Raw genomic sequence first — 27,180 nt, forward strand, 5'->3', positions numbered from 1 at the left:
TCTCTACTTACGAAGGTTTCAGGTTACGAAACTACTCCCAGAACGAATTAAATTCGTAAGTAGAGGTACTACTGTATTTATGTATATATATATATATATATATATATATATATATATTTATTTATGTATGTATACATATGTATGGATGTGTGTATGTATATATTGTTACGGCTGTGGAAATTTGCAATAGACCAGAAAGGTCCTCAGGTTAGATATATCGATAAGTTCATTTGTAGTTAGTCCACACCCGTTGTTTAGAGGGAATATGTGTGATTCATCCGGGCTGCGATGCTTTGAGTTAGCCATTTTTCTTTATCTATCATTATTTTGGACCAATCACCCCCCAACAATCAAATCGCCACCACCAACAATGCCCCCGAACAACTACACCAAACCGCCACTACCTTCACCTCCACAACCCCACCCCGCAAGCATCGCCTCACCCCCATTCTCAAACGACGCCCGCCAACAAGCAAACCACGACAGCAAACCCCCACCACCTTCGCCTTTCTCCTTCCACAACCATCAACCACACCACCTGTCAACACTGAACGTCATGCTGTCCAGGGCCCGTTTGTAGATTGTTGCCGAACGCGTCGAGCCGCGAGTACAAATGGATGCCTTTACGGGAGAGGAAATCGGATCAGGGGAGGTTCACGCCCCCTTTTCCTCCGTCCAATGGGCGAGCGTCGGGCGGTGTGGCCCTGCCCCCAAGCGCTATGCATGTGGATTTCTTTTAGGAGGAAATTCGGATCAAGAGAAGCTCACACCCCTTTTTGCCCGACCAATGGCTGAAAATCGGGTGGCGTGGCCCCGCCTCCAAGCGCGTTTTGATCCGCGAATTTACATACACGCTCCTCCCCCAGTCTATAAAGACGCGAGCACAAGGCGACTCACGGCTGGCTGGTCGAGTGAAGACTGAGGTCGTCGTGGTCGAAGTCGTGCAGTCTGAGTTGCGTGTTTCGGGGATTGGACGGCGAAGGGGACGGAGCTCGGAGTTGAGTTCGAGGGACGAGTCGCGGAGTGAATCAGGGATGCGGAAGAGGGCTCAGGGGTGAGAGTTCGCCGGAGTCGGTGTGGTCCCAAGGCCCCGCTAGTGGGACGGAGCGTCTGCCATTCCCCTGTCTCCACTCTGAGCATCAACAATTCCCCCCATCCGCACTGAGATAGCGCCGGTAACCCCGTCCGTTCCCCACCCCAACCGTGGTGTCGACCAACCAACACGTGTCTTCGCAACGCACGCCTAAAGGAGCTCACCGACCACGCCAGGGCCACGGAGTCAGGCACGTTACGCTGACATTGTGGCTAGCCCGCCATTGCGCCACGGGGGCATGGGTAAGACCCCTTCAGTCTCGTGGACCTGGCCGCTCACCCAGGTCCCACGTACATTTGGTCCACGGACCTGTCTGCCCCCTTGCCTATGAGGGTGGCTTTTATTTGCTTTTTGTGTAAATGTGTGTGTGTGGCGCCAGTCTTTTAAGTAAACCTGAATAAGTGCTTGCACATTGCTTAATTCGGTTGTAGCTCTGCATTGCTTTCATTGCTTTGACTGTTATATGTGCATTCTTACTGTATGGCTGTGAATACGTGCTTGCCGTGTGTGTGTGTGTGTGTGTGTGTGTGTGTGTGTGTGTGTGTGTGTGTGTGTGTGTGTGTGTGTGTGTGTGTGTGTGTGTGTGTGTGTGTAATCAATGTGCTTGTTAAATTGTGACCCGTTTCGTTGCGTCCTTTCCTTTGTTTGAAAGTTCCATCTTACATCACGGAAGGAATTGGTAGTGGGTTTAGACACCCAGCAAGTAATCTGAACCATCGAGGTCTGCGATAACTCCGCTTGGTTATCCCCTTAGCACGGAGCAAGCCGCTTAAGCGGTTCGTGTCCGGAGTTGACCTGCGGTGTGGTACAACTCCTCGGTACGCTACCCGCGCGGGTACTTAGGTATATCAACATTCGGCGCTTCACCCTATTTCGCGCGGGTGGAATGCGGACTGGGTTGTGGTGAGGTTAAACCCCCACCCGTGACTGGCTCCTGGCGGTAGTTCCAGGAGGGTCACGACTGAATTGTCCATCCGGTGGGCGACGCAGTTGCGATTGGAGTTAAGCAATCGCTCGCATGCCGGCGGGCCAGAATTCGTAACAATATATTTATGTGTGTATGTATGTATATATATTTATGTATATATGTAGCAACATATGGAGTGTGATGAGCACTCCGCCGATCCTCATTGGATACAGTCCAACACCAAAGTGTCGCCTCTAACAACAGATGCTTTGGCATGGTGACTCTGTCTAAACGACGATTGTGGTCATCATTGGTTCGATATTTATTGGTATGCCATCCTGATGAGGGCAAATAAGCCGGAAATCTGGATCGGTCGTTCCTTTGATGTTAAACTGATGATCAGGTCAGGTCAGGTATGGGAGCATGTGCCGGAACAGCACGTCGCTGCGTCCACTTTCCGCCGGTACTCCAGGGGCCTCCGTCTGGCCATCCCCCAGGCAGATGCCAGGCCCATCCCCATCTCCTTGAGATGATGTTCAACCTGTTGCAACCATGAGGCACGTGGTCGACCCACTGGCCTCCTCCACTCATGAGACTCCCTCGCTGAGAGAATCTGGTGAGCAGGATCAGAGTCTGGAAAACGAGCCACATGTCCATACAGCCGCAACTGACGCTCACGGACTATGCAGGTAACAAATCTCATCCGAGTCTCTCTCAGCAACCGCTCGTTGGACACAAAATCCGACCAGCAATAGCCAAGGATTCTCCGAAGAGACCTGGTACCAAAGGAAATAAGTCTCCGTCTCAGATCCTTGGTCAGAGTCCAAGTCTCGCACCCATAGAGCAAGACTGGAAGTACCAAGGACCTGAAGACTCGGACTTTCGTCCTCCCGCACAGGTACCGGCAGCGCCACACCCCATGATCCAGTGAATCCATGACTCCCCAGGCCCGACCCAGACGTCTATTGACCTCTGACTCGCAGCCAGCAGAGACATGAATATCACTGCCAAGGTAAGTGAATCTCTCCACGACCTCAACATCCTCACCACAAACAGACACAGACAGGACAGCAGCATCCAAGATGTCACCGAAAGCCTGGATCTTAGTTTTGACCCAAGAAACCCGTAATCCCAATGGCTCCGACTCCTCATTCAGCACCTCGAGGGCCCCCAAGAGGATGTCTAAAGTCTCCGCAAAGATGACTGCATCATCTGCAAAGTCAAGGTCCGAGATCTTGACATTCCCAAATGACGCACCGCAACTTGATCTCTCCGACATCCTCCCTAGAATCCAGTCCATACAAGTGCTGAAAAGTGTGGGGGCAAGTACACATCCCTGACGAACTCCAGTAACAACTGGAAATAAGTCAGAGATGGTACCACCACACTTCACAGCACTCTCAGTACCAGAGTAGAGTTCAGACATCAGATCGATCAGTTTTGGTGGCACCCCACGAAGACCAAGAATCCTCCAGAGGACATCCCCATTCACTGAATCGAACGCTTTACAGAGATCAACATAGGCTGCAAGCAGCCCCTGCCGAAACTCTCGTCTGCGTTCGGTGAGGACACGAAGTGCAAGGATACGGTCAATCGTTGACCTCTTTGGTGTAAAGCCTGACTGCTCTGGACGCTGGTGCTCAAGCAGATGGTGGCGAACCCTATCGAGAATTATCCGAGCAAAGACCTTGCCCGGCACTGAGAGCAGCGTCACCCCTCGGTAGTTGTTGCAGTCTTGGCGATCACCCTTCCCTTTCCAGAGAGGGACAACAAGGCCCCTCTTCCAGTCAGTTGGGATGATGCCTGTGTTCCAGGCAGAGCACAAAACTGCATGCAACGACACGAGTGCAGCATTTCCACCAGCCTTGAGAAGTTCACCATGGATGCCACAGATCCCTGGAGCTTTGCCCCGTTTCAACTGGTTCACCGCAGCCCGTGTTTCCACAAGCGTAGGTGGACCACAGTTGATTCGAGGGTCAGCAGCAGGGATTGTAACACCCTTGACGTCCAACTCGACAGTTGGGGGATCAGCCTGGTACAACCGCTCAAAGTAACCGGCCCAGCGGGCCTTCACTTCAGACTCCTCTGTCAAGAGCCTACCACTCTCTGCTCGAACTGTAGTGCTCCGAGGGATGGGCTTGGATGAACGTAATGCGCGAATTCCCCTGTAAGCGGGACGAGAATCACCTGTCCACAGGTGATGCTCTACCCCCTCACAGATTCCTCGCACATCGGCCTCCTTGTCCACCCTCAGTGCACGTACAGTTTTACGCCTCAGCTCCCTGAACAGCTCAGCTCTGCCATTCAGCCTGGCCCTGCGACTCTGGTCAATGGTATCCAGTGTCCCTTGAGAGACAAAATTCTTCTTTGCCCTGCGGTGAGCTCCAAGGCATCCACCGGCAACATCAAGGACGGTGGTCTTGAAGGCGTTCCACAACTCTTCAGGACCCCCCAAAGCACCCAGACCCCCCAACTGTCCACTCAGCCTGTTCGCAAACTCCTCAGCTACTCTCTCATCCCTGAGCTTGGCAACATCCAGCCTCGGCTGGGATGGTACCATTCTCCAGGATTTAAGGTGCAGCTTTAGAGTTGCTACAACAAGCCTGTGGTCAGCATTGAGGAACTGAGCACTCCGGTAGACCCTGCAGTTCTGGATCATCCTCCAACGACCGTCAATGAGGACATGGTCAATCTCCTTTGCCACACCGCCAGCGTTGGAATACCAAGTCCAGCGATGAGCTTGTGGGCGCTGAAACCATGAACCAGCCACCCTAAGTCCATGACTTCTTCCAAAGTCAAGCAACTTAGTGCTATTCTGGTTCATAGTTCCTGACCCATGGGGACCAACACACACCTCATAACCATCCCTATCAGTTCCAGTCGATGCATTGAAATCCCCCAAGACTAGAAGTGTATCTCGTCTGGGGCACTGATCAACCACAGACTCGAGTGTGGCGTAGAATGCATCCTTCACGGTGAGATCACTCGCCTCAGTCGGAGCATAAACAGAGACCAGGGAAATGACACCCAAGGAGTGACGAATCCTTAATCTCATAATACGCTCGTTGACCGGTGTTACCTCAATTATCATTGGGGTCAGCTTATTGGACACAGCTACAGAAACTCCTTGGGTATGGTAACCATCAGAGCGACCAGACCAATAGTAGGTGTAACCACCCACCATTATCTCGCCGCAATCCGGTCTCCGAACCTCAGAGAGAGCTGCAATCCCGATGTCCAAACGCTTGAGCTCAGATGATAACAGAGACAGGTGATCATCCTCTCTTAGGGATAGGACATTCCAGGCACCCACCCGAAGGGACCGCCTCAGGTTAACCCAAGGAGACCGCCGTCTGGTGGACGACACCTCAGCACCACTCCGACGCACTCTCCCGCAATCTGACCCAGGGATGTTACCCCGTGGTTTCCCTCCTATCAAAGATTGGGGGTCCCGAAGGCTTTGCCCCAATCCCGTCATCCGGTGAGCTGCCCTGCGAAGGGAAGCTGCACAGGAGGTACTCCCACGGAGTGGGTTTTCAGATTTTTTTGCGTTTTTGCGTTTTGCGGAATGAAGGGCTTTACGGTGGCCGGAGTGCAAATCCTGCCACCAACCTCCTAATAAGAAGTGACCCAACTGCAGGAGGACGTCCGCAGACACAGTTGGGCACTAGATATGGATGGCCGTTGGCTCACAAGGAGCTCCTCCGCCCTTTGACAGGTTTTGTTTTTAATCCTGCTGGGTGTCCATATCCAAACACCCCCCTCACCAGAAAACCTGGTGGGGGAGACGGTTTAGTCGCCGACAACCCGACCATGGAACAGGTTAGTACAGGTTTACATGGTACCTGTAGCAGGTCACAGATCGAACCTGACCTGACCTGACCTGACAAACTGATGATGACCATATATTATTTGTCTGTTTGATAGAGTCACAGGGCCGAGGCATCTGTGTTGGAGGTGACACTTTGGTGTGTACTGTATCCAATGGGGATTGGCGGAGTGCTCGTCACACTCCACATGTTTTGATTTTCCCGCCGATCACATCACGTGCCTTCCAGTTGAATGGTTTACATTAGCAGGCACAATCGTCTGGGTGGCAGATGGATGGTTGTTCTGTGCATATTTTGCGGTTTTACCGTGTGAGACATAATCCGCACCGATGCTCACCATCACAGTCAGGAGGTGCGTCTGATGTATAAACGCTGAATGTGGTCATTATTGGATAGATATTTATCAGTGTGCCATCCTGATGAGGGCAAATAAGCTCGCAATCAGGATTGGTGGCTCCTTTTGTCAAACAGACAAAGATTATGTGATCATCAGTTAAACATCAGTCACTGGGCCGAGCCTCTGTGTTGGAGGTGACGCTTTGGTGTGGACTGTGTTCAATGGGGATCGGTGGAGTGCTTGTCACACGCCACATGTTTCAATATATTTACAGTATAATGCAGTATTTATCGAACATATTCTGCAAATTTGTATTAAAATGCAGCTGAAATGGAAAATTACCCGATGTACGCTTTTAATATCAAATATAACCCCTGTTCTTCATTGCGTGGCCCACGAGCAGTGTGACCACTCGTCATTTTCATAAATGCCAAAGTGAGCCAATGACAAAAGCCAATAATTCACAAGGTTTCGGAAAAGCGATGATAATAGAAAACCTATATGCCAAGAAAATCTATAAAAAAACCAAGACGCCAAGGTGAACAACGAATAGCCAAGATCTTGTGAAAAAAGCCAAGGAGTGGTCACACTACCCGCGAGCCACTAGCGGCCCCTGTGGCCTAAAGTGCGGCCGCTGGTGCATGGCCAATAATACACAAATGTGAAAACACCCCCCATCTTAATCCACCATAAATGCTATCAAATTGACTCGATGGGTTCAAATGAGTGTTCCACGGCGAAGCATAAAAGTAACGTAACTACATCAGTAGATGGCAGTATACAAACAATTGTGGTTGCAGCCCAGTCATCAAAACGAAAGAAGAAGAAAAAAAAAAAAAGTACTTGGAGACGGAGTTTGATAGCTGCCATTTTGGAGTCTTGCGGGTGGTGTGGCGGTTCTCACACTGACGTCTTATCAGCAAACGTTGGCCCCCTTCTAAAAAATAGTGGAGATCACTGAAAATAACTCACAAATGTGAGGTGTCACATGTAACGTAAAGTCCGCGTGACCTTCTTTTCTATTTTGTTGTCTGCGGCACTATTACCAGGGACCTCTTTCTCTGCACTGTACCATGAGACTGAGCCAATCAGGTTTAACCCCTTAACAGTCATTGGGATCACCCAGATATTGCTTTATGTTATTATTGTCCTCTTTTTCCTTTCAACTCCTCCAACCTAAGCCTGGTGTTGTCTGAATAGTTATGGTGGCTGGCTTGAGATCTTCGGGTCTTGAGTTCAAGCCCTTGTTCCTCCCATTGAATTAACACCAGGCAGGTCGACTCGGCCTGTCATCCTTCTGAGGTCGGCAAAATGAGTACCAGCTTGCTGGTAATGGGGGCATTGCATCAGCGGCAGGACCAAGCCCCCAAGAAAAATGATGCAGCTCAGCAGCAACGGGGTGCCCACGAATAAATTAAAACCTCCTCCAACAATTCTTGCACTCTTCCTGTTCTTGCTCAATTGTAGAGCCATGTTTCACTTGGACATACAGCCCTCAAATATTCCACACTCATGACACCCTCACTCGCACTCGGATGAGACGCTCGACTCCATAATAGTTATCTGGTTTTATAGAAATATCACCAGACCAGCGGTGAGGACTAACTCGTGTACAAAACAAACAGTCCATCCATTTCCACCCCAGTTCCTACTCACCCCCACTAGTGTTCTCCTGTGTGTGCTCCCCCCTCTCTATTATTCTGTACACGAATATCAGAGGTCTGCACTCTGATGTGAGAGACCTGTATATACAGGATGCTGAAGATAACCCTCATTTTATTCATTTTGCAGGATGTGACAGACTCTTTTGTATGTCTCACTGGTTCATGTTTCCACTCTCACTGGCATGATCCCATACTGGTGATGGTGATGGTGTCATTGTGTATGTTCATTCCTCCCTTTTTTTTTTACAACCCCTGCCCCTGAATGGTTGCCCCCAGCCCCATGGAGGGCGTCTGGCTTTGGTGCCTTTGTCACAACTTCCTGTGTTGTTTTTCCTTGTAAGATAGGTGCTTTATTTGGAATGTGCTTTATTTAAACTTTTCCCTCAGTTTTAGGCAATTTCTCAGAAATCAATTTCAAATGTGCCATGATTAGCCTTCATAGCCACCCTTCTTGCTAAACTTGAGTCTGTTGTTTAGCTCAGCAAATGTGTTATATCATTTCCCCTTCCAACTTCTATCCTTTCAGACTGAATGTCATGGTGAAGTTGAGTTCAAAGACATTTGCTTTCATTACCCAACAAGGCCTGGAGTTTCTGTGCTCCAGAAGTTGAGTATTGTCGTCCACAAGGGCCAAACGCTCGCTCTCGTCGGTGCCAGCGGTTGTGGTAAAAGCACATTGACTCAACTCCTGGAGAGATTCTATGACCCAGTGGATGGAGTTGTGGTAAGAAATGCCCTCAATTTTAGGAATTTGTAGTCTTCTTCCAAATTTTTCAGTGGCAATGAAGAAATGTTGTGTAGCAATACGGGACTTTCAAAATGACATATGAATGTTAACGAGGCCTTTTACGCGTGTGCTTTGTGTGCGGTTTCAGTGACTCACTTCTGCTGGACTGGACACTTTTTACCTGCCGTTGCTTGGGCAAAATCTTTCTCAAATAGTCTTTTAAACATAAGTTTCAGCATTTAAACGAAAGAGTGGCAATTTCATGATGGCTAACAATAATTGTTGTGTTCCTCTGCAAATCTGACTCACAAAAATAGAAAAAAGATGTGAGAATTATTCATTGATGAGATGTCAAGATCCTATCATTTCCTGTTGATTCCCGTGGTGGCAGTGGATGGTGCGTTTTGCCGCCTCCCTCTCATCAGGGACTGATGGGACCAAAGAGCGCACTGAATAACATATTCAATGAGAGCGAAGACCGCGACGAGGGTGGCAGCTTTGGTTGGACTGGGGACCGCGCACGTGGCACCGGGTGACACGCCATTCTACATGTGTTTGTGATATGGCCTCGGCCTGCAGCTGCGGCAACTTTGAGGCCAATGATGACGCATATGGCACCTGGTGTCATGCTGATCAACAAGCGTTTGGGACGCGGCCTGGCCATACAGCCTGGAGGGCTTTATTGATTCTTTCCCAATGAGGGTGGGTGTGACCGACAAGATCGACACCAAGATCGAGATTTAAAATCGGGCAAAACCGTTCAGAAGCTAGGCTATCCATCCATTGGGACCATACTCTGTACAGAGCATTGGTGCTGCCAAAGCAGTCTCCTGGGCGATTGGGCACAATCCTGGATGGGTCGCCACTCTGATGCAGGTGGTAGGCTATCCTTCGAGCCTAACTGGGGGATAGATGTTTCGTTTCTGAAACAGGTCGTCATTGAAAACACAAAATAACAGAAAATAAGTTTGAGAATGCAATAGTATACAGGCCCTTTACTTTATACAGATAATGGTGGAGTGGAATGGGATTGGCAGATCAGCACATGTCGATGAAAATAATCTGGTCTGTGATTTACCTCTGAGAATATGGCAGCCATTTGCAAAGAGAATATGGCAGCCACATGACACTTTTTCAATGTTGAAAACCTTTGCTCTTTATGATCCTAACCTGCCACGCACACACACACACACACACACACACATACACACACACACACATACACACACACACACACACACACACACATACACACACACACATACACACATACACACATACACACACACACACACACACACACACATACACACATACACACATACACACACACACACACACACACACACATCACACACATCACACACATACACACACACACACACACACACACATACACACACATACACACATACACACACATACACACATACACACACATACACACATACACACACATACACACATACACACACATACACACATACACACATACACACATATACACACATACACACACATACACACATATACACACATATACACACATATACACACATATACACACATATACACACATATACACACATATACACACATATACACACATATACACACATACACACACTTGTCCTTTTACCAATAGATGCAAAAATCTAGTTCAATTTCTGGGTAAGCCAAACCAATCTTTACTTCAGTTTCAGGTGCACAACTCTAACAACATTCTGCTGCTGCTATAGGTTCCTTGTTTGTTAATAATTATGCCAAGTGAACCGTAAAGAATCCTATCACACTTGAGCCCCTAATGTGCTTGGTGCCAAAACTCCAAAAGTCGTGGACCTACACATGCCAGGATTATAATGCCAACGAACCGAACCACACACAGCCAATACACAACAATGTTGGAACAAGTTCTAATAATTAGGAAAGGCTGGAGGAACAAGGAGGAGGAGAAGAAGAAACAAGCATGTGTTACAGTTTATAGACTGTCATTCGAAAATCCCATGACACCACGTTCGGGTAAATCGTGACCTTATCCCTTTCATACCAGAGATTGCTAAGACAGGAGAAAGACAGGACATAAGAAATCTTCTCCCTATACCGGAGCTGGCTTTGGGTTCATCCTGGCTTATAGGCAGTCCTGCAGGTGTGGAGACGGTCGGTCCTGCCTCTGAGTTGGTTTGGGCTCTGGATTCAGTCCTGACAAAATTGCTCCTTCTGCAGTTGTTGGGACACCCATGCTCGCTGGAATGGACCTCAAACTCCAACTCCAATGCCGCCACCCACATAGACAACAACACAGTACAACGGCTACAACTCTCCACTTTCTTTTGTTCCCAGCAGCATGTCCGTCCACCCCATGGCCACCCATTCATTGGCTTTGCACACAGACTGAGCCATGCTACAGCATGCTCACCTCAGCTGGTGGAACCATGGTGACCATTGCACATGGCACGTGACTGTGAGGGGTCAGGAAAGTCGTGCCATGAAGGAGGGCACGCATGCTGGTGGGCCTGGGCCATCCTTTCCTGCTGGTGGGCCTTTCCTGATGGATGGCCAATGCTTGCCCCTGTGCTGAGTAGGCTTTTACTCACACTCTGTATGGTGCAACCTCTGAACCAGTGGATCTCGCTTCCATCTTTAACCAATCAAACAGGGTCCTCCTGCTGGGTCATTCCCAAATCCAAAGTTACAAATTTCTCCTCTGCAATTAATGGTAAGGTTGGCTTTACCACCCGGGCTATATGGGCAATGACGTTGGGAGTGTTCTGCCAATTGTTCTTGGTCCTCTTGCCGAATGCAGACTTGCCGTATTCCAAGTAGGGGCATCAAGAGAGCACATTGGCATTAACAAGGGCCTTCCCTGCTCTATGGGCCATGTTGAAATTGAAAGCACATTGGCAGTACGATGGCATGGCCCATTGAAATCTATGGGCCATGCCATCGTACTGCTGAAATTTTTCCAACCACCTTGCAAATCGACCCTTGGGCTCTTTGAATTGTTACAGACCATTACTCCTCCCAATGAGGAATGGTTTGTTCTTGCATATAATTTTCTCCTATATATATATATATATATATATATATATATATATATATATATATATATATATATATATATATATATATATATATATATATATATATATAGATATGAGTGGCAGTGTGTCATTGCAGTCAGCATGGCCAATAGGTGGTTTTGTGTCATGCAATAGTTTCATTCAGGCCTTCTCTTGGAGCCAAATTGCTCCTTCTGCAGTCTTCGGCAACTTTCTTGTTTACTGGCACGGACCACGGCACCTCAAACTCCAACCCCAACGCCAACAACTACGACGACAACGATAGCTTGGCAACAACTCTCCCCTTTTGTTCCCTGCAACATACCCCTCCACACACACACTCACGCACCCGTTCATTGGTTCTGCACAAGGATCGAACCATGCCGTGACATTCTCACCACTGCTGGGGTAACCACAATGGCCTTTGCACACGGTGCTCGGCCGTGAGGGCACATGAATGTCGTGCCGTGAAGGAGGGCATGCTTGCTGGCAGGCCTGGGCCGTCAGTTCGGTCATGTGGAAGACATATTTCAGGGTCAGTGCCAAATTTTATATTATTACCTCCACCACCGGAGGTGAAGGAGGTTATGTTTTCACCGCTTTCTGTCTGTTTGTTTGTGTACAAGATATCTCAAAGACGGATCCGGATGAAATTTTGTGGACGGGTTCAGTGTGTGACAGGGCCGAACTGATTAGATTTTGGTGAAGATCCGGATCCAGATCCAGATACGAGATTTATTTAATTTTCAAAGTGATTCTTCACCATTTGAGAGATGGGGCCAAAAACGATGTAGGCCTGTACAGCATGATATTTCAAAAATGTATCGGGGCCAGATATGTTCTCGTTGTAGCAGTTTTACATATGAACCGATTTTAATGAAACAAACTGCAAATGAGTGTCCCAGTGAAGTTTTATGCACAACTCTTAAAATTTCCACATATGCTCCAGCACTGTCAACACATTTCCTTAATCGGACTGGCACATTCGTTACTGCGAATTGCAACATGTTCTCAGGAATGTTGGTGAGAACATTGGTTATTCTCTCCTCCAGTTAATCAAGGTTTTAGGACACTCCATCATTTGCATTTTGTTTCATTAAAATTAGTTAATAAATATAAGTGCTACAACAATTATCGGGATCAAGAAGGGAAGGGAGTGGGGGAGTGGGAGGGAGAGTGGGTCTTGGACACATGCGGAGGAGGAGGGCAATTACGATTATCACACCTGATGCATCCTTCGACACTTTCCCTGTCATTTACACATCATTACCATAGTCCTTGTACTAATGACATAACTGATCAAATTACTCCTTTTATCCCTCATCACATTCCCACAATTATGTATTCACCATTGTCCCAATCACCATTGTCTCAAAGTGGTTCTGCACATGGTCGCTGAAGCAATACAACCTTATTCCATTCTGCTCCATAATGAATGCTCAAAACCTACATTTTGAGGTAACCATTTCCAGTATCATTTGGTATGGCAATGAGTGATCCTTATCAAACCAAGATTTCAATGATCCAAGGCTCATGGAGCTTGTAGAAATATCATGTCGAGGACTGAAGATTGAGACTCAAGTGTACTTTTAATAAATTATAATGTGATTACAAGCATTGGACACATCAATATACAGTAGTTCTGTCTATAGGATTAGAAACTACAATCTAGAAACATCATGAGTTATGTCTTCAGATGGGGTTGCAAGCCAAGCCAAACATTGGTTATCCTACTATCCATATAAATATTTTCAAGTGTTTGTTCATTTGTACATTATTCTTTCACCATGTGCAATGTTTTCACCAAGAGCACCCAGAGGCCCCAAGTTTTATGGTTCGGTACTTCAGAATCTGGGTAAGGTTTTAAGCTACCACACATTGTCCTTGACATCCATTTTGAGACCACCAAAGGCCGCTATGAAGTGCATATTGGGATGTGGGATCAGGTCGTACTGCCACCGGCCCGCAGGAAAAAGGTAACCACCATCCCGAAACTACCGCTGGGAAAAGCTCACTCAGCTGGGCAGCACTAGGTATCCCTCAGCCCTCCTGGGCATCGCCTGCTAGTATTAAATTATTACATAAGGTGTGTGTGTGTGTGTGTGTGTGTGTGTGTGTGTGTGTGTGTGTGTGTGTGTGTGTGTGTACACATGCAACAGTGCAAATGGTTTACTGACCCCTGCTTCAGATAGGGGCAATTATTAGCCACGGCACAAAATATGTTGCTTACCTCCCCCACTATTCTCCTTCCCTTACTCCAAGCTGCTCCCGAAGGGAGCGGGTGTTTCTAGGAAAACAAAACATTAACCGTCACAATTTTTCTGTTCCTTGAATTGCAGCTCTTGGATGGGAAGGCATTGCCTGAACTGCAAGTCTCATGGCTCCGTGCACAACTGGGCCTCGTGTTGCAAGAACCAGTACTCTTTGACGGTTCGATTGCTGAGAACATTGCTTATGGTGACAATGAGCGTGTAGTCGAGCAGGCAGAGATTGAGGTTGTGGCACGTGCTGCCAACATCCACAACTTCATCAGTGAGTTGCCACAGGTAAGAATGTGTATGACTTGCATTTCAGGTGCTGGTTCTTTGCTATTTGATGCCAAGGTAACATTGCAGGTGATGCAATATCCCTTTGAATACTTCATAACTACATCCAAAATGGATAAGTAGAATAGAGAATGCCTTTGATGGAGAAAAGTAATTTCAAAGACTTAACTCATCCAAGAGACAGCACTTTGCTGGCTTAATGCTTAATAGAGGTTGAACAAATTAATATAACTAGAAAGAGCAATCAGAGGTTGCAGACCCTCACCAGGACTTGTTTTGTGTGGTAAATAAATGGAACGATGCACAAAATGAAAGGTCAAAGGTCTTAAAGGTCAAAAGGTCTGAAAATGTCTAAAGGGTCGAAATTATCGAAAGTGTCTAAAGGGTCTTAAAATATTGAAGGGGTCTGAAGGGTGCCTTCTTCTTCTTATATATGGCAGCTTGGTTTCCAGGTAGCTATCATTTTGTTGGGGTGCGACTTTGCCGCTGATGCCGTGCCCCTCTACCAGGAAACTGGAACTCGTTTCGCTGACCTCGAAAGGATGACAGGTTAAGTCAATTCCACCTGGTGTTAATTCAGCAGCCAGCAGTGCTCAAACTCAGGACCATAAGATCCCAAGCCAGCATCTTAACGTCTAAGCCAACACCAAGCTTCTAAAGGGTGTATTTTAAAGTTTAAAGGATTGAAATTGTCTGAAGGGGTCAAAAGGGTCTTAAAACATATAAAAAGCATCAAAAGGTCAAAGGGGGGTCTACAACTTATTGAAAGGTGTGAAGGTCTAAAGGCGAGAAAGGGGTATAAGGGTTTTAAAGGGTTGAAGAAGATCTAAAGGGTCTTTGAGTTCTAAGGGTCTTAAAGGGTGTAACAGGGTATATAAGATATTTAAGGGTCAAATGGGTTGACAGGGTCTTAATGGTCTCAGGGTTCGAAAGTGTTTTAGCGGTTGACAGAACTTAACAGGGTCTACAGGGTGTTATGGGTCTTGAGGATCCTTGGGTATAAAGGGTATAAAGGGCCTTGGGGGTTTTAGGAGCCTTAAGGGTCAGATGGTGTGATGGGTTTTAGGGGTCAAAGGGTGTTAGGGTCTTGAGGGTCGAAAGTGTCTTTGGGGTCTTAAAGGGTCTAAGGGGGTCTTAAATGTCTTCATGTTATAAAGGGTCATAAGGTGTTTAGGGGTCTCGAAGGGTCTTAAAGTTCTAAAGTCTCTAGAGGGTTTTGGGGTTCTTCATGAGACTCATGTTCTGTACAAACAAACAGACAAACAAACGGACCCAAATGCAATCCCCTCTCCTCTGGTGAGGGTAACCAGAATGGCACTCGGTAGAGCACATGACACTGCCAGGCTGATCAGTTTATGTTTTGTATCCCACTGATAGGCCAGATCTGCATCCGGACCTGAATCAAAATTGAATCTGCTTGTTCTTGTTACTTAACCGACTCCATCCACAACTTTTTGCGATATCATTTTTGGCCCCATCTCTCAATAGTGAAGAATCACTTAAAACATTTAAAAACTATTGGATCCAGATCGGGGTCTTCACCAAAATCTAACCTGTTTGTCCTTGTCACACAGCCAACATGTCCACCAAATCTCGTCCGAATCCGTCAATAACTTTTTGAGATATCCTGCTCACCGACAGACCGACAGACAGATAGACAAACAAACAAACAGAAAAAAGTGAAAACATAACGTCCATTTTTAAATTGAGACACCCATTATGTCTGCAGGGATATGAAACAAATGTGGGAGACAAAGGAGCAAAGTTGTCTGGTGGACAAAAGCAGCGCATTGCCATCGCTCGTGCTCTTGTGAGAAATCCTAGCATTTTACTGTTTGATGAAGCTACATCTGCCTTGGACACAGAAAGTGAGAAGGTAAGATTTAATGTTTCATTCCATCAAGTCATTGTTGTTGAATATTCCATGATATTCAGCACTTGTACATTGCTTATTGAAATGCATGATATGAAAGCAAATGATATGTTGCTTGAGCTTTTTTTTCCTTTTCCGAAACATGAGTTTATCTTCGATTTTCTATTATGTAGAAATACAGTGAACAAGATATTCCAAAATAAATATGGGTGGAAAAATGATATAACAAAGAGAGAGGGCCAACCAAAGCACTCTGCAAAGTCGATAATAAAGAGGTTTTAAAAGGGTGTTGTAAGAGCGTTTGCTTATGTATTTCATCAAGTTTCCCCTTAAGGACATCCTTAATTTGAGGATCGCTGCATATTCAAATATTCAGTTTTTCCTTAAAACTATTGTTAAAATCAAGGGAGCACACCACATCCTTAAACACCACCCTTTGAGTTTCCAAATGGCGCTCATCGTGGAAATTGGGTATGAAGAGGTTTTCAGAGACTTCCTCAACCCACTAGACATGTGATATTCCCCTGATCTAACGCACGTACCAAGGAATAACTAGAATTATACGAAGGATCTTTGATCCCCCAGGAGTCATTGCCACAAGAATATTGTTGCGAATTCGCGCCCGCCGGCATGCGAACGGCCACGTAACTCGGATCGCGGCACGTCGCCCACCGGACGGACAATTCAGTAGTGACCCTCCGGGAACTATCGCCCGGAGCCAGTCACGGGTGGGCCTTTTGACCTCACCACAATCGTGCCAATCGGTCACCCACGTAGGATAGGGTTGTTCGCCAAACTCGACCTATCTAAGTACCCACGCGGATGGTAAACCGGGCGATCGTACCTCGCCGCAGGTCGACTCCAGACACGAGCCGCTTGGGCGGCCCGTTCCGTACTATCGGGATAACCGAGCGGTGTTATCGTCGACCTCGACAGTTCAGATTATTTAACGGGCGTTTTGCACCCACTACGAACCCTTTATGTGAAGCAGGATGGAGATTCAATAAGGAAAAGACGAAGCGAAGCGGGAAAACAGTTCACACAATGGCACATTTATTTCCCGGCACACGGAAATCACGTATATACAGCCATACAGTCAAAATGCACATATAGCAACCAAAACAATAAACAACAACGACGCAGAGTTAATACCAACCACGCGCACACACGGCAACACTTGTACAGCTTTACTTTACAGATGGCTCCAACACACATTTACACAAAAGCAAAGGAAAGAAGCCACCCTCATCGACAAGGAGGCAGACAGGCCTGTAAGCCAAATGTGCACGGGAACCGAGAGGAGCGGCTAGGTCCACGAGACCGGGGGGTCCTACCCGCGTCCTCCTGGTGCATTGGTGGGCGAGCCGCAAATGTGGCCGCGCGGCTGTGCCCCGACTCCGTGCTCCTTGGCGGGTTTCGTTGGCACGACGTTTGGAGTGGGGTGGGAACGGGGCCCCCTTTTGCACTATCTCAGCGCGGGGGGGAAATGGGGAATTGTTGATGCCCTGGGAGAGGAGAATGGCTGGCTGGCCTGGGTCCCGAGACGAGCGATCCCACACCGCGACCTCGTCGCCGACCGCCGTCCGTCTTGCCTCGGACCTGAGCTCCCTTGCCTGCAGTTCCACCACTCTCCCTCGCCCGACTCTCTCTGCAACTCTTCTCCGTTCCACACTCTCCTCACCCGACTCCCCCGATCACCCCTATCAATTCGCCTTGCACTCCCTTTTTATAGGCGGGCAGGAGAAGCAAAGATGCAAATTTTAGGATCAAAATGACCTCGGGGGCGGAGCCACGCTTTCCCATTGGTCGGAGGAAACGGGGGCGTGAACCTCCCCTGATCCTAGAATTTGCATATATCGACTTCACACACACGCGCCTGGAGGCGGGGCCAAGCCGCCCCGCGCTCGCTAATTGGACGGAGGAGAAGTGGGCGTGTAGTGTTTTTGATCCGAATTTTCCCTCGGAAAGCCTGCAATTTTTGCTCGCGGCTCGGCGCGTTCGGCACCAATCGCTGAACGGGCCCGAGACAGCCCGACGTTCAGTGTTCGCAGGTGGTGTGGGAATGGCCATAGAAGGAGAGAGGTGAAGGTGGTAGAGGATTTTCGGTGGTGAGTTCGGTGGTGAGGGTTGATGGTTATGGTGCCGTTGGGAATGGCGGTGATGAGATGATGTGGGCTTGAGTTGTGAAGGTAAAGGTCGTGGCTGTTGGCGTTGTTGTTGTTGTCGTCTGAGGGTTGGAGTGTGGTTCTAGTTGGTGACGATGGCTGGTGTGGTGGTTACGGTGGTTGTTGTGTGATGGCGGTTGAGACGTGGTTGGTTTAAAATAAAGATAGAACAGAAAAAATGGCTAACTCAAAGCGTTGCAGCCCGGATGAATCACATAAATTCCCTCTATACAACGGGTTTGGGCTAACTACACATGTACCTATGAAGATATCTCACCTGAGGGTCCTGAATGGTGGTTTGCGAATTTCCACAGCCGTAACAATCTGTTTAAAATAATTTATTTATAAACTCCATCAAACTGACAATCTCCTGGTCTTTAACATGTGAAATCTGGGCTGATGTAAAGGTGTGTCCTGGTGCAGGTACTGCAGGTGCAGCTGAACAAGTTGTTAGTCCGTGCTGCTCGTTTCGTGGTATTTTCATGATGTGAACATTTTTAACTTCGTGTTCATGTTATTTAGATCCAAATTCAGTTGATATTGATGGTGACCCCACAAAAATGGTCAACTACGTACGTAATTAATAGATTGAACGTGGCATGTTGCTCGGTCCATAACTCGTCAATCCCGCGTCGCAGAGAGCCGTGTGGGGCCTCGTTCGACTCGAGGGTGTCACGGTTTACCCGGTGGACCCAGGTCTCCGAAATCGAGAGATTCTTAACAATTATACACTATCTATAGTTATAGTGTTGGAATTAAACATAAAATTACTTCAACAACACATCATACAACTATACAATGTGTTGTCTCTCTTGTGCTTGAGAAAAGCCTCCACGAGTGTTTGTCTCTTCCTGAAGCCAGTTTGTAGATCTTCTCACGACCGTGAGCTTTTGGACACCTCTTCCTTCCTCTAATCTGATTGGTTACCCAACACAGCAACGGCATCTAAGGATTTCCTCAACCATAAGGAAATCTTTCACAAAGAAATCAAAGTGTACCTTTTGGGGAATCTTTCCTGAAGGACGAGGGAATTTTATGCAATGGGGCCAATAACATTAGATTATACGGTACTTATAATGAGGGGAAAGCCGAGTAATTGTGTATTTTGATCGCACTTTGAAGGAGTGGCTGCAGAAGAAATCCACTGAGTTAGGTAATCATTATTATGTTTCTATTATTCAATGTATTGTAAGGCAAGTATAACAACAGAGTCCATTCCTCAACAAAAGTAAATCCTTAAGAAGCATTTTCAAAATTTGGGTACGAAAAATTAATCGACTGTAAAAAACTTAATTTCAAAGCAAATTATATTGTAAAGAATTTTCAAATGGAAATCTTGTTTTTTTTATTTCAAAAGGTGACAACAGAAGACTGGCTTGTGAGCTATTTGAAATTGCCGATGTTTTAGACAATGTTCTCTGGACATGCAAATTACATTATTTGAATAGGGAGGTGATTTGAGGTTCCTTTTACCAAAATGTGAGCTCCAGAAAACAAATTAAATTATAAACTCTTGAATGAAAGTGGTTTCCATGATCAAATAGTTTTTTAAAAAGTACAAGGGGAAACTTCTGGCCGAATTGCTGAAACGTGTTGGCTGAGCTGGTTCAGTTGTCTGACATTTTAAACTTATTTTAAAGTACCAATTTGATTCATTTTAATCGAACCAAACAATGTTGTTCCCATTGGTTTATATTATGTGTGCATTGTTTGAGTTTTCCAATAAAGTGGTGTTGTACTGTATTCCGAGGCTTAGCTGCTTACCGCTATGTCAGGAAATATGGCGACGCAAGTCATCATCAGTTGTCTCTCATTGCATGACTGTCAGATCGTACAAGAAGCGCTGGATAAAGCAAGAGAAGGCCGAACATCCATTCTGATTGCTCATCGTTTGTGCACCATTCAAAATGCAGACATTATCGCCGTCATCCAGAATGGCAGAGTTGTGGAGCAGGGCTCACACCATGAGCTAATGGCTTGCCAGAAAGCATACCATGCACTTGTTAATGCACAGGTCACTCACTGAAATTTTTGCAAGAAAAGTCAGTTTCTCATTACCTTATTTTGTTTGTGAAAATATTATGCATTAATCATATGTAGATCAGTATAAAGTAGACTTTTAGATTGTACAAATGCTATGTAGTAATGTTACTGTTACAGATGATTCGTTTTGAGATTATCTTATTGAGACAGGGTTGTGTATATATATATATATATATATATATATATATATATATATATATATATATATATATATATATATATATATATATATATATATATATATATATATATAATATTGTACTTTCAGAAGTCCATGATAACAATACCATGCTATATAAGGGAAACCTTTGATTATTATGCTGGTAGAAAGCTCAAAATGAGGTTATATTTATTTACAGCAAATGCTTTTTAAAAATTTATTTTGGGGATCATTTTGAGGTAGCTGTCTGTTGCCTCTTCACCACCGAGGATAAAAAAATAATTTTGTCTGATTGAAAAAAAAAATATTTCCCATAGGTTTGGATTAATTTGGAGTGTTGGAGCAACTTTTTGCTTGATCTTGTTTTTTCTTTCCAAGGAATTTATTTCTCTCCGAGGAGTGTTTCCATGTTTCAGGGTGTCTGTCCCACCCTAAAAAAAAGAAACGAAATGTTTCTCAGAGAGAAAAGACATTGTTGAGTGAAAGTTGCTTCAAAGTTAATCCAATCCGATGGAAAGATCATTTATTTTCACAGACAAAATAAAATTGAATCCGGGCAGTATATAAGCAGCAGACTGCTGCTTCGATCCCTTCCGAAAAAATGTTTTTTTCTTTCCTGTTAAGGAATATATATGTTATGGTATTATTACCATGGGCTTCTGCAAGAACAATATATATATACATATATATATATATATATATATATATATATATATATATATATATATATATATATATATATATATATATATATAATGTTGGACCACCTTATTTTTCCATCTTATGCAAGCTTTTGTTTTCTCACTTCAGATGAGTTATCAGCTAAAATGACCAAAAAATTTGTTTTCTTTGAATTAATAAATAATACTTTTTTCACTTTCCACAAATTTTGTACTTTTGTGTGCTGCTTTTCCACGGTCAAAGGTGCAAACTTGCACGTCTGTCCTTCAGTGTCCATTTTCAGCATCTTTTGCATGTAATGCTATTACATTTTATGTATGGTTGGTGTTAATTTACTAAGGATGTCATAATCACATTTGTTAGTTGAAGTACCTGGAAATCCCTGAGGAATCGAGCTCCTCTCTTTAAGTTCTCCATGTGCACCATCCAATACATCCTCTATAATAGTCTACCCCAATCTGAAGCTCTGTCCATCCAGGGTGGAACTTTGCTAACTGACCTGACTCCACCCACAATTGCAACCTGAAAAAAAATCAAATCATACATCCGCCATTTTGGGACTATGGTGTGTGGAAGACATCTCTACAAGTGCCATCTTAACAAATTCACAATCGCCGTGTCATCTCCATACTTTTTCTGTTCAGTGTAAAACAACCAAGGGCACTGTCAAAAAGAAACATCGAACATCGAAAGGTTGGAGCCAATAGGTGACACAGGTGATGCTGTTACATGTCGACCTCGAGGCACCGCAGTGAGTGCACCGGTAATCCTGAGGGTGTTGAGGCAGAAAATATATGAAGACACTGATGTACCCTTCGTGTCTTTTCTATGGGTGAAACTACATACAACAGGAGACAGAAGGGTAACTTTATAAGGAGTATTTATTAATTCCGACTGTCAATCCTAAGCACAATAATACTAACCACTAGGAACCCGTGTAAATTCCACGTAATATCGAGTGGCGTGCGATTTCAATTAAAATGCTGTGTGGCATCAACAGTACTCACACTCACACCAGAGGTGGATACTTTGAAACTGGATAGGTCTCTGTTCCATCTCCTGAAACCCACCCACGTGTGAAGATGGCAATCAACAACCAACTTTCATGCATACATACGTACGTGTGTGTGTGTGTGTGTGTGTGTGTGTGTGTGTGTGTGTGTGTGTGTGTGTGTGTGTGTGTGTGTGTGTGTGTGTGTGTGTATGTATGTGTATATATATATATGTATATATATATGTATATATATATATATGTATGTATATATATATATACAGTAAGTCCTTGCTTTTCGCAAGGGTTGCGTTCCTGGAAAACCTTATGATAAGCGAAACTGTGTTAAACAAAACATATTTTCCCATAGAAACCAATGTGTTAAAGGGGGGATGTGTTTTTGGCTCGGAATTTTTTTGACATAAACACAAATAAACAAAACACACTCCTCGAGTCGTGGAGACTTACCCCGAGGCTGGAGGAACGGAGTTGATTGCGGTGGACAAGTTACACTTGCGGAGTGGCAGAATCGTCCCCCTCTTCACTTGACACTATGCTGTCACTTTCTTCACCAGCAGGAACGGTCTCTTGGCAGCTGGTTGAAGGAGCATCCTGGATGGTGGATAGAGTTGGTGCTGCATCTTTTGGCTTGAAAAATGCATGGAGAATGGGCTGGATTGCTTTCTTTTTCTTTGCTGCATAACATTCCTTGTAGCAACAAAGGGAATCATAAACAACACAGCTAAAATCAGTGCTCCTTTCAAGATTTGGATCTTGCTCGATAACAAATTCTGTGGCACTTTCAAACGAGCTGATGATTTGGCTGAGGTTTTTCATGGTGAGATGCTCGGATGAAGGTGTCACAGCATCTTCTTCTTCCTCAAGAGCCCACTGCTGTTCCAACTCCATAAGATCTTCATTGCTTAAGGGTTCTGCATGAGACTCCAGTAAGTCATCCACGTCCTCTTCGTCAACCTCTTCAAACCAACCTCCTGCGCCAGGTCTACAATTGACTTGTAATCAACGGAACATCAGCAAACCCCGTGAAATTGTGGACACACTCGGGCCACACTTTATTTCACACAGCGTTCATTGTGGAGGCACTCGCCTCCGCCCATGAATCCTCAATGTTTTCCAAAGCCATTTTTATGTTGTATGTTCGCCAAAACTCCTTGATTGATAGCTTGTCCTTATCAGTTTTTTTGATAAGCTGCAGCATGGTATGCTTAACATAATAGGCTTTAAAAGCAGCAATAACTCCCTGATCCATAGGCTGTAAAAGTGAGGTAGTATTTGGTGGTAAAAATACTACCTGCACGTTTTCACACCAGTCTTCCATTTGCTGAGGATGGGCAGGAGCATTGTCTACAAGCAGCAAAGATTTGTTGTCAATGTTGTTCTCCTTGGAGATACTTCTCAACATGATTGGAGAAGTAATTGATCACGTAATTGTGGGTCAATGCCCTCACAAACTACGCGTTTTTTCTTGTATCACAGCAAGAGATAAAGGCATGCGACGTTGAGTTTGATCTTCTATCCACACACATAATAAACGCTCCATGTTGTGCATAGCACCATCTCTCATTCTCGTTAGTGTCGTTGCACTCGAACTGGTCGCAATCTGTGATATTTTCTTTATCTTTGCCGAACTTTGAACGATCGAATGTGCAGTCGATGCAGCGATTGCTGTGCGCGGCCGATTTCTGTTGTCCCTTCACCTCGTTCATGTCTTTTAATTATATCCAATTTCACCTTCAATGTGACAGCCTTTCGTTGTATCTTGAAACGAGGTGTGCTCGGCAAAAGACGTGCGGGTCGCTTGGGATTCATACTGGAAGGTATGCAGGCGAGCGTGAAGAGAATACGTACAGTACATGCGCAGTAAAGTGAAAGTGTGTTTATGCGCATCCTGTGTGATTGTTGTTTTTTGCAGGAGGTTTGAAACTTTTTTTTGCGTTTTTCCTTGCAATGACATTACGATAGGCATAAAATGTTTGCGATAATTGAAAAATTGGTCATTAAAACTAAATTACGAAAAATCGAAACTACAATATGCGAACTTCCGGTTAGCGAGGACTTACTATATATATATATATATATATATATATATATATATATATATATATATATATATATATATATATATATATATATATATATATATATATATATATATATATATATATAATATTTATCCTCACCAATCACAAGGCTTCACTGCAATTAAATGAGTCTGTTATCCAGTAGCCATATGCTGGACCCAGAAATTGTTGCTACTGCAAGGTTTTTTTTTTTGATGGATTCATGAACCGAAGGGGTCAGGTATGGGAGCATGCGCCAGAGCAGCGTGTTGCTGCATCCACTTTCCACCGGTACTCCAGGGGCCTCCTTCTGACCATCCCCCAGGCAGATGCCTGGCCCATCCCCATATCCCTGAGACGCTGATCAACCTGCTGCAACCACGAGGCATGTGGACGGCCCATTGGCCTCCTCCACTCATGAGGCTCCCTTGCTGAGAGAATCTGGTGAGCAGGATCAGCGTCAGGAAAACGAGCCACATGTCCACACAGCGGCAGCTGACGCTCACAGACTATGCAGGTAACAAATCACATTTTAATTTCTTTCAGCAACCGCTCGTTGGACACAAAGTCCGATCAGCGATAGCCAAGGATTCTGTGAAGAGACCTGGTACCAAAGGAATTAAGTCTCCATCTCAGATCCCTGGTCAATGTCCAAGTCTCACAATTCCGAGACCAAGATTGGAAGCACCAAGGGCCTGGAGACTCAGACTTTCGTCGGGTACCAGCAGTGCCACACCCCGTGATCCAGTGAATCCATTGCTCCCCAGGCCCAACCCAGACGTCTGTTGACGTCTTATCTGGCTCACAGCCAGCAGAGACATGAATATCACTGTCAAGGTAAGTGAATCTCTCCATGAGGACAGCAGCATCCAAGATGTCATTGAAAGCCTGGATCTTAGTGTTGACTCGGGGAAATCCGTAATCCCAGCCGCTCCCACTCCTCATTCAGCACCTCGAGGGCTCCCAAGATGATATCCAAAGTCTCCGCAAAGATGAGTGCATCATCCTCAAAATCAAAATCAAGGTATAGAGCGTTTCCTCCAGCCAATGAGCGAAGGGCGAGCATCACACGCACGCCCCAGCCAATCAGGAGGCTGACCACCTCAGGGCTGGTTCCGCCTTAGCCAGATGGAGTGTTCGGCCTGACCAATGAAAGGCGGCAACGGGTCGCCTGAGAACCGACCATCCAATCAGGAGGGGAGTGGCGAGGAAAGAAATCGCTCCGACCTCAAGAGAGTGGAAAGAGACGAGAGGACCAGTGTTCTGCAGGATCGTGGCGACTTCTGAGCGGTCGGGGGTTGGTGGTTGTCAGATCGTCTGCAGTCTTGGTGGCGATTGGCTTCGTCTGTGGTTGTGATGGCTTGGTCTCGTTCGTGGGCCGTGGACTTCGGGTCGTGGGTTCGAGTCCCACCGTGGTGGTTTGGAGTCGGTGTGACCGCACGAGGCGGGACAGGTACCCCGGCCCGGCTCTTCCGAATAAAGACCCACGGGGTCGATTTTCTTTTGGTTGTGTGTGTGTCCGTGGGCCCGTCTGTAAGTAGAAATTGTATAAGTGTTTTCCTTTCCTTGTAAATTGCCTGCTTATTTGGATGACTCTGCTCTTTGTGTGCTCCCCTCCCCGATTATTGTTTATAAATAAACCCCCATGTTAAATGTACCAGCTCGTTTTCTGTCCTTTCTTTCATTGACCCAGCACGGTGCGTATTGAGAAAGAGTGAGGCCGTTGGTGCCGTAAGTTGTCATTGGGACTGGCGCTGCTCTGGTAACTCCGCTCGGTTACGCCGGATCCGAGCCGGTACCTGCGACTCGGTCCGGACAGAGTCGGCCGAGGGTCTGGTTTCCCCGGTAGCTCGACTGCGTGGGTACTTCGGTATATTGAAATTAGGCAATTAACCCAACCCCACGCGGTCAAAATATTGGCGTCCACGGTCCGCTAAGGGACCCGTGACCTTTGGAGTTATCCAAGGGTCACGATCTAAATTCCGGGTGTTCGGTGGGAGACGACTCCACTGCTCCACCTAGTGGTCGTTTATCACCACCAAACGCCGGCCCACAACAATATTAGCACATGAAGGCCATTTGGGAATTGTTAGTACCAAACGGAAACTGAGGCCAAAAGTCTGGTGGGCAGGAATGGAAAGAGATGTGGATAAATGTGTCAAATCCTAAATCCATGGATGTCAGCTTGTTTGTTTACCAAATCCCCCAAGGTATGTCCGAAGATCGTTGCTTCCAGTGGGACCATGGGAGGATGTAGCTGTCGACATTTTGGGTCCGTTACCATCTGCAGAGTAGGTAATGGTCGTGATTCACTACCACAGTTGTTACTATGAGTATGTCATCGTGAGATCCACCACAGCAGAAGAACTGGTGGCAATATGAACAGAGATTTTTGCGAGGCATGGTGTACCAGCCACTCTGGATTCATTTCTCAGACATTTACGAATTTCATGGACATCGACAACCACCATGTGACTCCAAAGCGGCCACAGGCAAATGGTGAAGTGGAACATCAGAACCAATCTCTGGAGAAGCGTATGAAGATTGCCCAAGCTGAAGGGAGGGACTGGAAAGATACATTGTTGTCATATGTTGTGGCGTACAGAGCAGCACCTCACTCTACCACGGGGAAAATCCCAGCAGAGCTGTCGTTCGGAAGAAAAATCCACATCAAGATGCTGGAGCTAAAGCTGTTGTGTCTGCTCCCATCCCATCACCAATGAGCTTGCTAGCGCTTGCTAAGCAAGCCGTTCCTTAACCGTTTCCTTGGAGACGGAGCGCTTGCTCGACGAGGCACGAAGCGAACGTTCCCACAAGCTCATTGGTTCCTGAACACCCCCCTCCCCCACCCGGACTCTTCTTCTCTCTTATCGGACATTACTGAGGGATTTTATTTAATAATTTTTCATCTTTCGGTCCTTCTACATCATTTAGTTTCGGTTTGTCCACAAATTCCTGATCAGTTCGAAAAGAACGAGACACCGTAAAACAACAACAACAACAACAACAACAACAACAACAAC

The 27,180-nt window shown here is 45.9% G+C and overlaps 1 protein-coding gene across 1 annotated transcript in view; it reads left to right on the plus strand.

Annotated features, from left to right (window-relative positions):
- The window catches only part of LOC147014910 (ATP-dependent translocase ABCB1-like), a 120,691-nt gene extending 100,246 nt beyond the window's left edge, over window positions 1-20,445 (plus strand). Inside the window, exons 26-29 of the mRNA XM_085853367.1 lie at window positions 8,358-8,555; window positions 13,957-14,163; window positions 15,893-16,039; window positions 20,030-20,445. Coding sequence (XP_085709493.1) covers window positions 8,358-8,555; window positions 13,957-14,163; window positions 15,893-16,039; window positions 20,030-20,227 — 750 coding nt within the window. The 3' untranslated portion in view covers window positions 20,228-20,445. The remainder of the gene's footprint in view (window positions 1-8,357; window positions 8,556-13,956; window positions 14,164-15,892; window positions 16,040-20,029) is intronic.
- Window positions 20,446-27,180: the final 6,735 nt, after the last annotated feature.

Source organism: Eptatretus burgeri, chromosome 13 (genome assembly GCF_056783735.1).
Source record: "Eptatretus burgeri isolate ZD-2024b chromosome 13, Ebu_testis_v1, whole genome shotgun sequence".
NCBI classification, from domain to species: domain Eukaryota; kingdom Metazoa; phylum Chordata; class Myxini; order Myxiniformes; family Myxinidae; genus Eptatretus; species Eptatretus burgeri.